The sequence below is a fragment of the Capsaspora owczarzaki genome (assembly GCF_000151315.2).
Source record: "Capsaspora owczarzaki ATCC 30864 unplaced genomic scaffold supercont2.26, whole genome shotgun sequence".
Taxonomy (NCBI): domain Eukaryota; class Filasterea; order Ministeriida; family Capsasporidae; genus Capsaspora; species Capsaspora owczarzaki.
In genome coordinates, this window is record NW_011887317.1 from 1 (window position 1) to 12,103 (window position 12,103).

A 12,103-nucleotide genomic window follows, 5' to 3' on the forward strand; every position below is an offset into this window, starting at 1 on the left:
TGAGCCGGGGCTGCTTCCGGCTGCGCTGTTGCTGCTAGTGCTGCGTTGGCGCCCAGTTGGTCGCCGTCCACGCGCTCTGCTGCCGCTCCACTCGCCTCGCTGACACGCACGCCGCCGGGTGTCTCGTCGCCAGCCGCGACCTCGGTCACCGTGCCAGCAGCAGCATCGACAGCATCGTCAACAGCAGCAGACTCGATCGCCGATGTCGCGCGCTGTTCGTTCTCGTCGTCGCTCATTCAAGATTCAAGGAGAAAAGCACGAGGAAAAAAAAATCGACTGAGGATTCGTGACTTTGCTGACTTTGCGCTGGCATCCAGCATGAGCATTGGGCATCCTCGCAGATCGAAGGCCAAGTAAACGTTTGGGAATGAAGAAAGCGTCCACGAATTGCTTGGTGCTGGCAAGCGAAGAAGCTCAGAAGCTCAGAAATGGGAAGATTCGCATGCGTTCTCAGCGAGACTTTGCTTCGCTGCGCATTTGTTTCCCCCCCCCCCTCCCCGTTCCCCCTTCCCTGATCACTCTGATATCAATTGAATTTGGTGCATGTACTCTTTGTGGATTTCTCTATTGTTGTACCCAATCGAATCTACGTCGTTGGGACAAGGCTACTCCACTTTTTTCTTCTTCTTTTTTTTTTTTCTGTTGCATTCACAAAGATGTCTGGCAAGGATCGTATTCCCATCTTCCCAACGCGCATGTAGGTTTGCTTTGAGCTTGTGTATTCCGTTGCGCGTGTACACTTGTGATTCCGTAGTTCACAGTCGTGGCAGCAAGCAAGCGCGCAGGAGGAGCGCAGGGAGAGGTCACTACTGTGTAAATGGAGGGGTAGCAAGAGGGTAGCAAGAGGGTAGCAGCTGGATTGCTTTTTGTTAGTGTTTCCTGCTACTTTAATCGTTTTCCCCCGATTTTGTCACCTGCTTTTTTTTTTCTTTTTTTCTTGCGCTTGCTGTCGGCTGTTCTTCGGAAGTGGGGCAACCTCCTGCCCCCCCCCCACCTTGACAGCCTCTTCAACCCCATCTCCACGATTTCCGCCGGGTGCGCTTCTCGCGATGCCACTCACGTCGACCCCAGCGCACAGACCAGCATCGCAACCTGGTTTTTTTCACCAACTTGTTTTTCTTGCTGGGATGGCGATCACTCCCGCCCTGGCCGCTGCGTTCGGCTCCTCGCCTTTGCCCTCAAGTCCTCATGCTGCAACGCTGGTCACCAGGAGTCGAGGGGAGGAAAGCCGATGGCGCTGCACTCGACTCTGTCGCGCATGTGCGGCCTCGTGTGGAAGGCGAAAAAAAAAAAAAAAAAAAAAGTTGAAGGGGAAAAAACACTACACTCGTGCTTTTTTTTTTTTTTTTTTTTTTTTTTTTTTTTTTTTTTTTTTTTTTTTGCTGACTTTCCATTGCGCTTTCGTTTATGATCTCGTCTTGGGCCCCTCCCCAAATGCAAACCCCTTCCTTTTTTTTCCTTTTTTTGCCAACTGCTCATCCAAACCATTCTTTGAACACGTTAGGGCGCTGACGACCATGAAGAACCGCTTGAAAGGCGCTCAGAAGGGTCACTCGCTGCTCAAGAAGAAGGCCGACGCGCTGTCGCTGCGCTTCCGCTCGATTCTCGGCGCCATCATCCGAAGCAAGGAGTCGATGGGCGAGGTGATGCGCCTCGCTTCGTTCTCGCTGGCGGAGGCCAAGTTCGTCGCCGGCGACTTTAGCCATGGCGTGATTGAGAGCGCCAAGGTGGCCAAGGTCCGCGTCCGCACCAAGACGGACAACGTTGCCGGTGTCAAGCTCCCGGTGTTTGAGCAGTACATGGACAGCGTCGGCTCGACCTTTGAGCTCGCCGGTCTGAGCAAGGGTGGCCAGCACATTGCCCGCACCCGCCTCAACTACATTGAAGCCATCAAGCTTCTCGTTGAGATTGCCTCGCTCCAGACAACCTTCATCACCCTCGACGAGGTCATCAAGATCACAAACCGCCGTGTGAACGCCATCGAGCACGTCATCATCCCCCGCATCGAAAACACCATCTCGTACATCAACTCCGAGTTGGACGAGATGGATCGTGAAGAGTTCTTCCGTCTCAAGAAGATCCAAAAGAAGAAAAAGGCCAGCCGCGCTGCCTCCGAGGCCAAGGCCGCCCTGGCCAACGCCGCCACCAAGCTTGCCGAAGACCAGGCTGCTCAGGCCGCCTTCGCCCAATCCAGCGCCGGCGCACCAGCTCCCGCCAAGCCCGCCAAGGGCAAGAAGGGCGACAAGGCCGCCGCCGCTGCTGCTGCTCCTGCTCCGAACTACGATATTCCAGAAGCCCTCCGCGAGGCCGCCACTGCACCAACAAATCCCTTCGAGACCGACGCCCCTGCAGACACTAGCGCTGCGGACACTGGCATGATGAGCAACCCGTTCATCACGCCAGAAGCGCATGCGGGCCAGGATATCGTATCGCAACAAGACCAGGACCTGCTGTTCTAAGCCAACAGGCTCCCACCATACCCCCCTCGTTTGTTTGTGTCACAACCCACAAAACAAAACAAAAAAACGGGGGGCCTTCAAAAGCGCTGTAACCGATCTCGTATCTTTTCTTCTTTGTTTTCCCCCTCTTTTTGCTTTGAGTGTTTTGGGGTCAATTGTTGTTGTCTTCAATCTTCAAATCGTTTTCTGTCCATTTTGTGTTGTTCATTTCGATCAACCAAACAACGCATCAAACCAAAGCAACACAAGCAGCAGGGCAATGGAGATTCTTGACTGGGCATTTTCTTTTCCTTTTCCTACGGGATGTTTCCATCGATTTTAGACCAACGCTTTGCTTTCCTTCAGCAGATGCACTCCTGGCGAGTCTTGTATGTTGCTCGATGAAGGAGACAAGGTGCGTGTGTGGCCTTGGATGCACCTGTGGACAGCAAAAGGAAAGAAGTCCAATGAAACTTTCCGAACCCACGACATGAGATGGGAAAACAAGGTGAGAACAATGGAAAAGGAGATTCTTTGAGCCAGACCACCACCCAATGTATGCTATTCAAGGCATCCCCAAAACGGCGTACATAAAGAGTCAGTTGCAAGTCGTAGATGAAGAGGAATACACAACTTTTCGTTTCTTTCAGAACGAAGTTCATCGCCATTGGTGTTTTTGTCTGTCGGAGTGGCCGTTGGGTATCAAAGCAATCAAGGTGACACAGGCTTCATGCACTCACACAACCATGCACAGCAAGTCGGCCGCTCAACGAGCATCGAGAATGCCGTTAAGCTTTACAATTGGCTTTTTATTCTCAGAGCGACGTCTTCAAGATACAATACAGATGCTGAGAACGCATTGCAACAAACGAAAGCGAGCGTTGGCAGAGGGTGAACGCTTGAAGATGGCTCAAGAAGCCAGAAACAGGGACGGCCCTACGATCTCGTGCAGTTCAGCAGGGCAGCCACGGAGCGCTGAACGTGGCGCGAGTGAAGGGTGTAGGTCTTGTTGGGATGGTAAGCGAGAATGTTGATGTTGGTGGCGAGGAGTTTCTTTGTGAGGTCGAGACCAAGCGAGCGCTCCACGGCATCGAAATCGCGCGCGCCTCGAGAGAGAAGACAGAAGGTGCTGCTCACGGGAGGCGATATATCGAACGCGTCCAGAACGCCAATCAAACGCAGAAGAGCGCCTCGAGTTTCCAAGTAGAACTCCCGAAAGATCTCGTCCACAGTCTTGAACAGAAGGTCGTCTGCTAGATTGTTGAGCAGAATGAGACGCCCACCAGCAATCTCAGCGACCGCACGCTTGGCCAAATCCTCGTGGATGTCACGACGCACCAGATATGTGACAGCTTGTTGGTCGGTGAGATCACCCACTTCGACAACGCGAGCACGAGTCATTGCTGACGATTCCTTGAGCGCGGGCAGAGTCGAACCATCGCTGGTGACGAGAACAACATTGAGCAGGTTGGCGTCCGCAGCCGACTTGGCAAAATCTTGAATCACATGCAACAGTTCGGGCCCCTTCTTTGCGATCATGTCTACGGCGTCGATGACGAGCGTGGCAGGATGACCGTGCTTGGCCTTGAACTGTGCGGCGACGATCTCGAGATCAGCAACAAGAGCCTCCCAACTCTTGAATGGTTCCTCGGCCGGTTTGTCTTTCAAGGTCGCGCCACGGTCAACGAGATAGGCGTCTGCGAATTTGAATTGGTTGGGCTCAAATGCGAGAGACCCCGCCAGTAGACCCGGCACCGAGACTAACACCTCGCTTTTGACAATGTGGTAGACAATGCCAGTGCGGTTGGGTCGGATGGCGTCGAGGACGGCGCTGGTCTTGCCGCAGCCTGTTTCGCCAACGACGACGGGGTAGCGCGTCATCTCCTTGGGGCGCAGCACCCCTTCAAGCATCGCAACAACATCCGGGCGATCGATGTGGGACTTTCTGACGGGCGGGATGACGGAGCCGGCCTCGAAGCGTGCGAGCATGCGAGCTTGAACGACTTCGGGCGAGTGGGTCTTGGCGATCGTGTTCTTGTTGTCCAGCACGTGCCGAGCAACGAAAGCCGCCACAACCAAAATAATAAATGTGGCGACCGTGTTGGCGACCGCGCCGCCGATGAAACCGAACACACGCCGAAAAGCTGGCTGCTGCTGATCCGGGGCCGCAGCTGGAGCCGCAGCTGGAGCCGGAGCCGACATTTCGGGATAAAACAAGAAAAAAAAAAAGGAAGAAGAAACTAAAAACTGCGCTCAGCGTTGACAATCCATTATCAACCCGTTATGAGTTGAATGATTGTATCATTGTTCTTCCAAAACGGTCCTGATGATGCGAGGTTGGAAATTAGAGCGGACGAAGTGAGGAAAATCGGACTGGAAAAAAGTAGCTTGGTTGAAAGTGCGAGAAAAATGGTTTTTTCCGTAATTGGTTTTTGTGCGTTCGATTTGGTTTTCAACGAGTTGGTTTTTGCAAGCTTGTATTTCGAATTAACCCACTTGAGATGTTAGAATTACCAACAACTTCAGGAAGTATTTGAATTGAATCATGTATCTTGGAAGGTCATTAGATGCTGGGGTGAGTAGCGGGAAAGCTAGGGCTCGGGAAGAACTCGAACTAGAGTTTTTATGAATTACTTCCACAGCGACGTCTTTACCACCCAGGGCTCGTACTCACGAGCCATTTCGGTGTAAGCATTAGCATTCGCATAGTTTATCATAGTGTCATTAAATTGGTGGCAATCGTATGCCGAGTGGATTGTTCCGATCATTCCTAACGACCAGCCAGTTGCAGCACCAATGACAACGCAATGTGCACTCCACAGTGGAGCGCTCCAGCTTGCATACGCTCAATACATGTACATGCATGTATAAATAGGCTTAACTATGTTTGTTTTATGAAGGTTTACGGGTAGAGTGAAGAAAGGACGCAAGGCCGACCGGACTGTGGTGTTTTTTTTTTTTATGAAAGCCATCGACTTGTCTTTGGCAGATGCTTGTTGCAGAATAAACATGATTTGAAATGGATGTACAATAATGCAGTATTTATACATGTAACATGACACGGACGATCACATCAAACGACCACCCAAAACAGGCGAGCGGGTGCCATTGAGGGAGCTTTCGAAGGAGAGCACGCCAACTAATCTAGCACATCGTGCATCTCGTGACAAGCATTAAAGTACTTGAGCTGAACATGTGTGATAGTGTTTTGGCAATGCGTTGCCGTCACGGTACCAACAGCAGCGGTAATGCGACTTGAGATTGTTTCGTTCGGTTCCAGCCGGGAGCGCTTGAACGCAGCCTTCACTTGGTTGAAGACATACTCGATCGGGTTCAAGAACGATGAGTACGGAGGCAGAAAGAGCATCCCATACCCGCGGCGTGCAAAAAGCTCGCGCACTTCGGGAGTCTTGTGAATGCGCGCGTTGTCGAGCACGATCCAGGCTTTGTAGCGATGATGTCCCGGAAAGCTGACACCTGGGTGCTCTTCGCTCGGTACGAAATAGGAAGTATTGTCATTGTGCTCATCAATCTCGTCTTGAATGAGTTCTTCGTGTGGTGGAACGTAGACGCCGCCATCATCGTTGTCATCATCGTCGAGAATCCTGCGACGAGAACGGCGCTTCTTTCTGGTCGTCGAAGCAGAGGTTGAAGCAGAGGTGGAAGCAGAGGTGGAAGCAGAGGTGGAAGCAGGAGCTGACCCGCCAGCTGCAGACGCAGCAGACGACACAACTGCAGCGGGAGGGGCAGGTGGTTGGGACGAGGACGCTGCACCGGACGCCAGCAGTGGCACGTGAACTGCATTACTGGTCGACACACTGTCCTCAACCATGTTTGTAAGGGGGAGGTCGGGCTCAAGCTGTTGCACTGGGAGCTCATCCACAGCGATGCCAGACGCGGCGGTGTCGACGGCTTTTTTTGCCTCGAGCGTGTCAAACAGCTTGGTCATCGCCTCCGCAAAGACATGGCCAGTCACGCCTCCGAGCTGGATCTCATTCAACACAACGCCGCTCATTCCGATCGCTGCAATGAGCGTGAAATTCGCTGCACGAATACTGCCAACTTGAACGATTGCGCGCGCGCCCTTGCGAGATCGACCTCGCGTTCGATGCTGATTCGCATTAAATCCACTCTCGCCCACGTAGAACAAGCGATCCACAGGTGTCTGGAAAGCCTCGAAGAGCTCAGCCCATTTCTTGCGTTGGGCTTTGATTTCAGGCGAATTTTTCACCTTGACCTGCTCGTACACGCGCTTGAACGTGAAGCCCTGTCGTAAAATGGCACGCCCGATGGTTGTTTGATGCACTTGAATGCCAAATGTCGTCAGGAGGAGGTCCTGGAGCTCTTGATTGGTCACATTGACGTTCTTGTCGAGCTCCATCTCGAGAAAATGGAGATGCTCCGCTGTGAGCACACGGCATCCCTTGGGATTGACGTGATGTGACGTCCACTCTCCGCGCTCCTTGAAACGTTGCACTACGTTGGACACAGTGCTGATGGGGTGATGGAGCATGCTGGCGACCGTGACGAGAGGCAAGGCGCGATCAACAGCCAAGTCGATGATCCGCTTCCGTTCGGGGTCTTCTAGATGGACACACTTCCGCGGCGCGCGTGATTCGGTGGCCTGCGCCTCGTTTTGACGTTTGGGCATGGCTACAGAGCAGGTTCGTCTGGGGGTGTTTGCAAATCCCAAACATGAAGTGGCAATTTCCCAACCAAGAGTGCGAATTTTCAGTTTCAAGCTGTTATTCCAAATTGTTCGCGCCAAAAAACCAGACCTTATCTTGGCAAAAACCAACTCGGGCGCAGTTTGGACAGTTTCGTGTTTTTAAAAACCAAATCGATAGCATTTTGTCCAAAATCGCACTACAAATTTGTACCATTTCATATGTTTAAAAACCAAATCGTCCGTTTCTATTTCCAAACTCATTTTGCAGTTTTCACTTCGGACGCACAATACTGTATCATTGTTCTTCCAAAACGGTCCTGATGATGCTGCGTTGTGCCGCTTTTCAAAGCGGTCTGAGTGGTTTCAACGAGACAGGTGGCTTTTTCCAGAGCCTGCCGTTTTCCCCTGTTGTCGCTCGACCTCAGGTAATTTCAATGTCTCCATTTTTTTACCAAGCTTACTGCTTTAATTTTATTTTTTCCGCATCCAACAGAGCGCGCAGACGAAATTGAGTTACTTGAAGGGTCGTCCGCATTTAGATGCTCGCTCTCTCTTATTTCTTACCATGCCGCGCCCTGTCTGTATTTCTCGAGCATTTTTTGCTGGCAAACCATTGAGTTTTTTTTTTTTCTTTTTTTTTATTTCCTTCGATTTTCGTTGTCCAGCCAGCTCGTTCTCTTTTGCTCTGCCCTCGATCCACCCTTGCCCCTCTCCCTCTTTCTCCCCGTCCACGCTTGACTTACGGGTGGTCTCCAGCTAACTACTTTACGCCATGCTCTAGAAACCGCCAGCATCAATGACTGTTTGTTTGAACAGCAGCAAACGACCTGAACGACTACAAAAAAAAAAAAAAAAAATTCTGCTTGGCCGCACTATTTTTTTATATTTTTCCCTCGCGCTTTTTTTTCCCCCCTCCTTGTCTGTGGCTGTCGTGGAGGCCTCCGCGATAAGCACTGGCCCTTCTTCATCCTTCTTGTCTGTTGTGTGTGCAGCAGCCGCGCAATCAGCCTTCCGGCCTTCCGCACGGTGCTGAGGCCAAAAACCTTCACTGCTTGCTTTTCTTTTTTTTTTTCTTTTCTTTTCTTTTTTTTTTTTTTCTTTTTAACTTTTCTTTGATTTTCGTTCTTTTCCACGCGGTTGATTTTTTTTTTTTTTTTGAGTTTTGTCGTTCTCGTCGTTGCTGTCGGAAAAGTCGCTGCCGGTTGATGGAACAAGGGCTATGTGGTTTTCGTGGACGACTCACTTGGCGAACGTTGGTATTTGGGAGACTGGGAGAGGTCTGGCAGGCTGGCTTGTTGGTGAACGGCAGGGAGACGAGCGGGAAGTGGATCGGATTGAAAGCGAAAAATGAAAAAAAAAAATCGAAAAGCTCAATGCCTTTCAGCATGATGCACGGAAAGAGCAAACTAGCAGCTCCTCATGAAACGAACGGAGCACTCGATGGACTTGTTCTTCAGTGCTATTTACACAACACGAAATGAAAGAGGTCGATGTGTGCTGCCGCCAACTGCATGTGCCACTTTGATGCGAGCGAGCTTTTTTTTTTTTTTTCGGTTCCCGCATTTTTGGCTGGCTTTGCATTGGCTGGCGCTCCATTGAATTATTTTTTTTTCAAGTCCCTACCCTTTGCTTGGGTTTTTTGTCGGAAAGCGCTTGCTTAAGCTTCCTCTGGCACCACTTTTGAGCTTTGTTTGGGTATTGGTTTGGACTGTGGTAGTGTCGTCCGTGGTCTCTGTGGCAAAAGAGACGAAAAACGCTGGACAGCAGTGAAAAAAGATGAAAATAAAAAAGCAAACGAAAAAGTCAAAAAAAAAAAAACGAGGCGATCTCGCTTTTTTTTTTCTTTTTTTTTTTCTTTTGCTTTTTTTATTGAATCCGGGCCGCCATGATGCTCACGCTTGATGGCTTGGCCCCTTCCTGCTGACGATGGGTTTGCAGTGTGTTGTTGATGCAATGTCCAATCGGAATGGGTTTGGGGGAGCAACGCTCGCGACGATTGCCCGAATGGAAAAACTCGAAGCGCCCATCTGCTACCAGCCACCAGTGCCCCGTGGTCCTCGTGTTGCTGGCTGTTTGGTGTGTTTTGCTCTTGTTTGACATTTTGCATTTCGTACTGTTGTTCCTCTTTCCCATCCTGTGTGTGTTTTTGTCCTCACGTCGCGCTCTGATTGTTGAAAGCCAAACTTTTTTTTGCTTTTTTTTTTTTTTTTTTTTTTCGTTCCATGTGCTGTTGCTTTTTTTTTTTTTTTTTCGCTTTTTTTTCGCTTTTTTTTTTTTTTTTTTTTTTTTTTGTTTTCTTCATCCTCTTTTTGGCTGAACAATAGCGACTCGTTGGACAAGTTCACTCGCGTTTGGTTGTATGCGTCGATAGCCCCTGCTTTCTCCATTCCGCTGCTCTCGATGCATCATGGCGTATCTGTTCTGGCAGATCGTGTCGTGTGCAGCAAGGCTCTGGTGTTTTTGTACTTTGGCCCTTTTGGACCACCTCGACTTTTTGCCACATGTGCATGTACATCACGGTCCCCTCCGATTTGCCCAACGTTGCCTCTTGGTTGGTCGCGCCAGTCGAATGTCCTTTTGCCGCTTTACTGTTGTCGATGCCTCTTTTTTTTTTTTTTTTTTTGCCCTCGTCTCTTTTGCTTTAATCCTCTGCAGGCTCTAAGACTGTCAAGACTCCTCGCCGCCCTTACGAGAAGGAGCGTCTCGACCGCGAGCTCAAGCTCGTCGGTGAGTTCGGTCTCCGCAACAAGAGCGAAGTCTGGCGTGTCCAGCTCACCCTTGCCAAGATCCGCAAGGCTGCCCGTGAGCTCCTCACCCTCGACGACAAGGATTCCCGCCGTCTCTTTGAGGGCAATGCTCTCCTTCGCCGCCTCGTCCGCATTGGTGTCCTCGACGAGTCCCGCATGCGCCTCGATTTCGTTCTTGGCCTGAAGGTCGAGGATTTCCTCGAGCGTCGCCTCCAGACCCAGGTTTTCAAGCTCGGTCTTGCCAAGTCGATCCACCACGCCCGCGTCCTCATCCGCCAGCGCCACATCCGCGTCGGCAAGCAGATCGTCAACGTCCCCTCGTTCGTCGTCCGCCTTGACTCGCAAAAGCACATTGACTTTGCCCTCAACTCGCCCTTCGGCGGTGGCCGCGCTGGTCGCAACAAGCGCAAGGCCTCCAAGAAGGCTGACGCCCCCGCTGAGGAGGCTGATGAGGAATAAATCCAGTTTTAACGGTAGCTCTGCTTATCGAAAAGCTCGTCCATTTCGTGCCTTTGTCCTCCGTAAAACATTGTTCCCGCTTAAAATACAAAATCCCAAAGTTTGCTTCTTTTCTTTTTTTTTTTTCTTTTTTTTTTGTGTGTGTGTCAAAGTGTTTACAGTTGCAGGATAGTTTTGTTCATACATGACAAGTGGCGCATTACGATTGCTCCTCCATCAAAATGTCATCGCAGATCCATCATTAGCTCGATGCGCATCAACATGATCCAGCGCCTCGATTTCTTCAACGCTTGTTCGCACATGCAGGCCCTTCTCTTGCATGAGATCGACCACATCTTGGAGCGAATCGTCCCAATCGTGCGGATTGCGCACCATTTGGAGTTGTGTGGCGAGATCGGGATGGAGAGGTCCGCGGTACAAGCCGCACTGGATGGCGTCCAGATACAGCACCTTTGCCCAAGGGCACTGCTGCAGCGCGCGAACAAACACACCGGTGAGTCGCTGGCGCTGGCGACGGTGGCGGCGCCTCCGTTCATCCTCCAGGCGCTTGTGAAATCCCGATTTCAGGCGTTCGAGTTCTGCGTTTTCTGCACCATCGCCAGTGGTCTGGTGCTGTTGTGGTGGTGCTGCTGCCGACGTCGGCTGCAAGAAGCGGAGTCGCTCGGCTTGGAGCAGTTGTTGGCCTTCCTGGCGCTCCAGAAGGCCACTCGTCTTCGTTTCGAGCGTCACAAGCAAATCGCGCTCTCGCACGCGAGCCGCCGCCTCCTCGCGGAAAACGCAGGACGCTTCAAACTGCAAAAACATGCGCCAAAGCGGAACGCAGTGGCGCACCTCGGACTGGAATTGCCCTTCGCACTGTCGACTCGTCGGATCAAACGCCCGCGCCAACACGGCACGAATGCGGTTGATCCTGCCTTGCATCGACTCGGTCTCTTCGTCAAACCCTCCTGCTTGATGCACGCGCGAGCCAGCGGTACGCTCGTCCTCGATGGCGAACGCGAGGCCCAGCGGTCCGCTCTCCATTGCCAACTCGCCGAGACCGGACAACAGCCGCTGATAGCGGCCCTGCTCCCGCCGCAACGCGTGCCAGGCTCGACGTAGGAGCAGACTGTGTGGAAACCACTGCAGTCCCCGGCCCATGACGCTTTTGCCGAGCTCGCTCGGAACTCTTCCACTCACCAGCGAAGTTCCGAGGGAAGAGCAGTGCGTCACCAGGAGCGACGCCGTGCCAAACACTTGCTCTAGCATGATGCAGCCAACCTGTAAATCGGCGTAATACCCACGAGTCCCGTGGTAGAACAATGGCGAATGGTAGGAGAGTGGCTTGTCGGCAATGGCCTGCGCATTCCCAGTCAGCAAAATGGTAGCCAAGGGGCTATTGCTACCGCCTCTTCTCGAGCCGGCTGCTGCTAAATCGGCTTGCGCAGCGTCGTTGTCGCGAACGCGATGAACCAGAGCGGCAACGCTGGAGACCAACCCCGCCAAGGTTTCTACAGCAGACTCGGTGCCGTCTAGAAGCTGTTGCGCCCATGTCCAGTTCAAGCACGGGAGAGTAGCTTCTGGAGTCAAGGCTGCTAGGACTGATTGAAGCAGCGCGCGGACTTCGCCATCTGATAGCGAGACGAGGTCCCGTCCGCCGACCAGTTGCAGCATTGCCTGGCGCAATGCCGCCGTCGTGTCGCTATAGAATGTACGCGTACGTAGAATGCTGAGATCAGATGGCGCAGCTCCAAGATCGGAAGCGGAGGCCGATTGCGGCGAGGCAGCCAAAACAAGCAGCTGCAAACAAC

At 52.0% G+C, this 12,103-nt stretch overlaps 5 protein-coding genes across 5 annotated transcripts; 2 read left to right on the forward strand and 3 right to left on the reverse strand.

Annotated features, from left to right (window-relative positions):
- Nucleotides 1-618: 618 nt before the first annotated feature.
- Nucleotides 619-2,738, forward strand: CAOG_08293 (vacuolar ATPase subunit D). Its single transcript, XM_004341910.2, has 2 exons — nucleotides 619-697; nucleotides 1,505-2,738. The coding sequence occupies exons 1-2, from the start codon at nucleotides 657-659 to the stop codon at nucleotides 2,457-2,459; spliced, it is 996 nt and encodes a 331-aa protein (XP_004341958.1). The 5' UTR covers nucleotides 619-656; the 3' UTR covers nucleotides 2,460-2,738.
- Nucleotides 2,739-3,374: 636 nt separating this feature from the next.
- Nucleotides 3,375-4,640, reverse strand: CAOG_09209 (hypothetical protein; the record flags this gene model as incomplete). The annotated part of the gene is made up of 1 exon (XM_011272624.1): nucleotides 3,375-4,640. One exon carries the CDS (start codon nucleotides 4,638-4,640, stop codon nucleotides 3,375-3,377), a length of 1,266 nt encoding a protein of 421 aa, XP_011270926.1.
- Nucleotides 4,641-5,577: 937 nt separating this feature from the next.
- CAOG_09210 (hypothetical protein) lies at nucleotides 5,578-7,089 on the reverse strand (the record flags this gene model as incomplete). Its single annotated transcript, XM_011272625.1, has 1 exon — nucleotides 5,578-7,089. The coding sequence occupies one exon, from the start codon at nucleotides 7,087-7,089 to the stop codon at nucleotides 5,578-5,580; it is 1,512 nt and encodes a 503-aa protein (XP_011270927.1).
- Nucleotides 7,090-7,655: 566 nt separating this feature from the next.
- On the forward strand, nucleotides 7,656-10,422 carry CAOG_08294 (40S ribosomal protein S9). Its single transcript, XM_004341911.2, has 2 exons — nucleotides 7,656-7,688; nucleotides 9,763-10,422. The coding sequence occupies exons 1-2, from the start codon at nucleotides 7,673-7,675 to the stop codon at nucleotides 10,311-10,313; spliced, it is 567 nt and encodes a 188-aa protein (XP_004341959.2). The 5' UTR covers nucleotides 7,656-7,672; the 3' UTR covers nucleotides 10,314-10,422.
- A 107-nt stretch (nucleotides 10,423-10,529) lies between these two features.
- Nucleotides 10,530-12,101, reverse strand: CAOG_08295 (hypothetical protein; the record flags this gene model as incomplete). Its single annotated transcript, XM_004341912.2, has 1 exon — nucleotides 10,530-12,101. The coding sequence occupies exon 1, from the start codon at nucleotides 11,964-11,966 to the stop codon at nucleotides 10,530-10,532; it is 1,437 nt and encodes a 478-aa protein (XP_004341960.1). The 5' UTR covers nucleotides 11,967-12,101.
- Nucleotides 12,102-12,103: the final 2 nt, after the last annotated feature.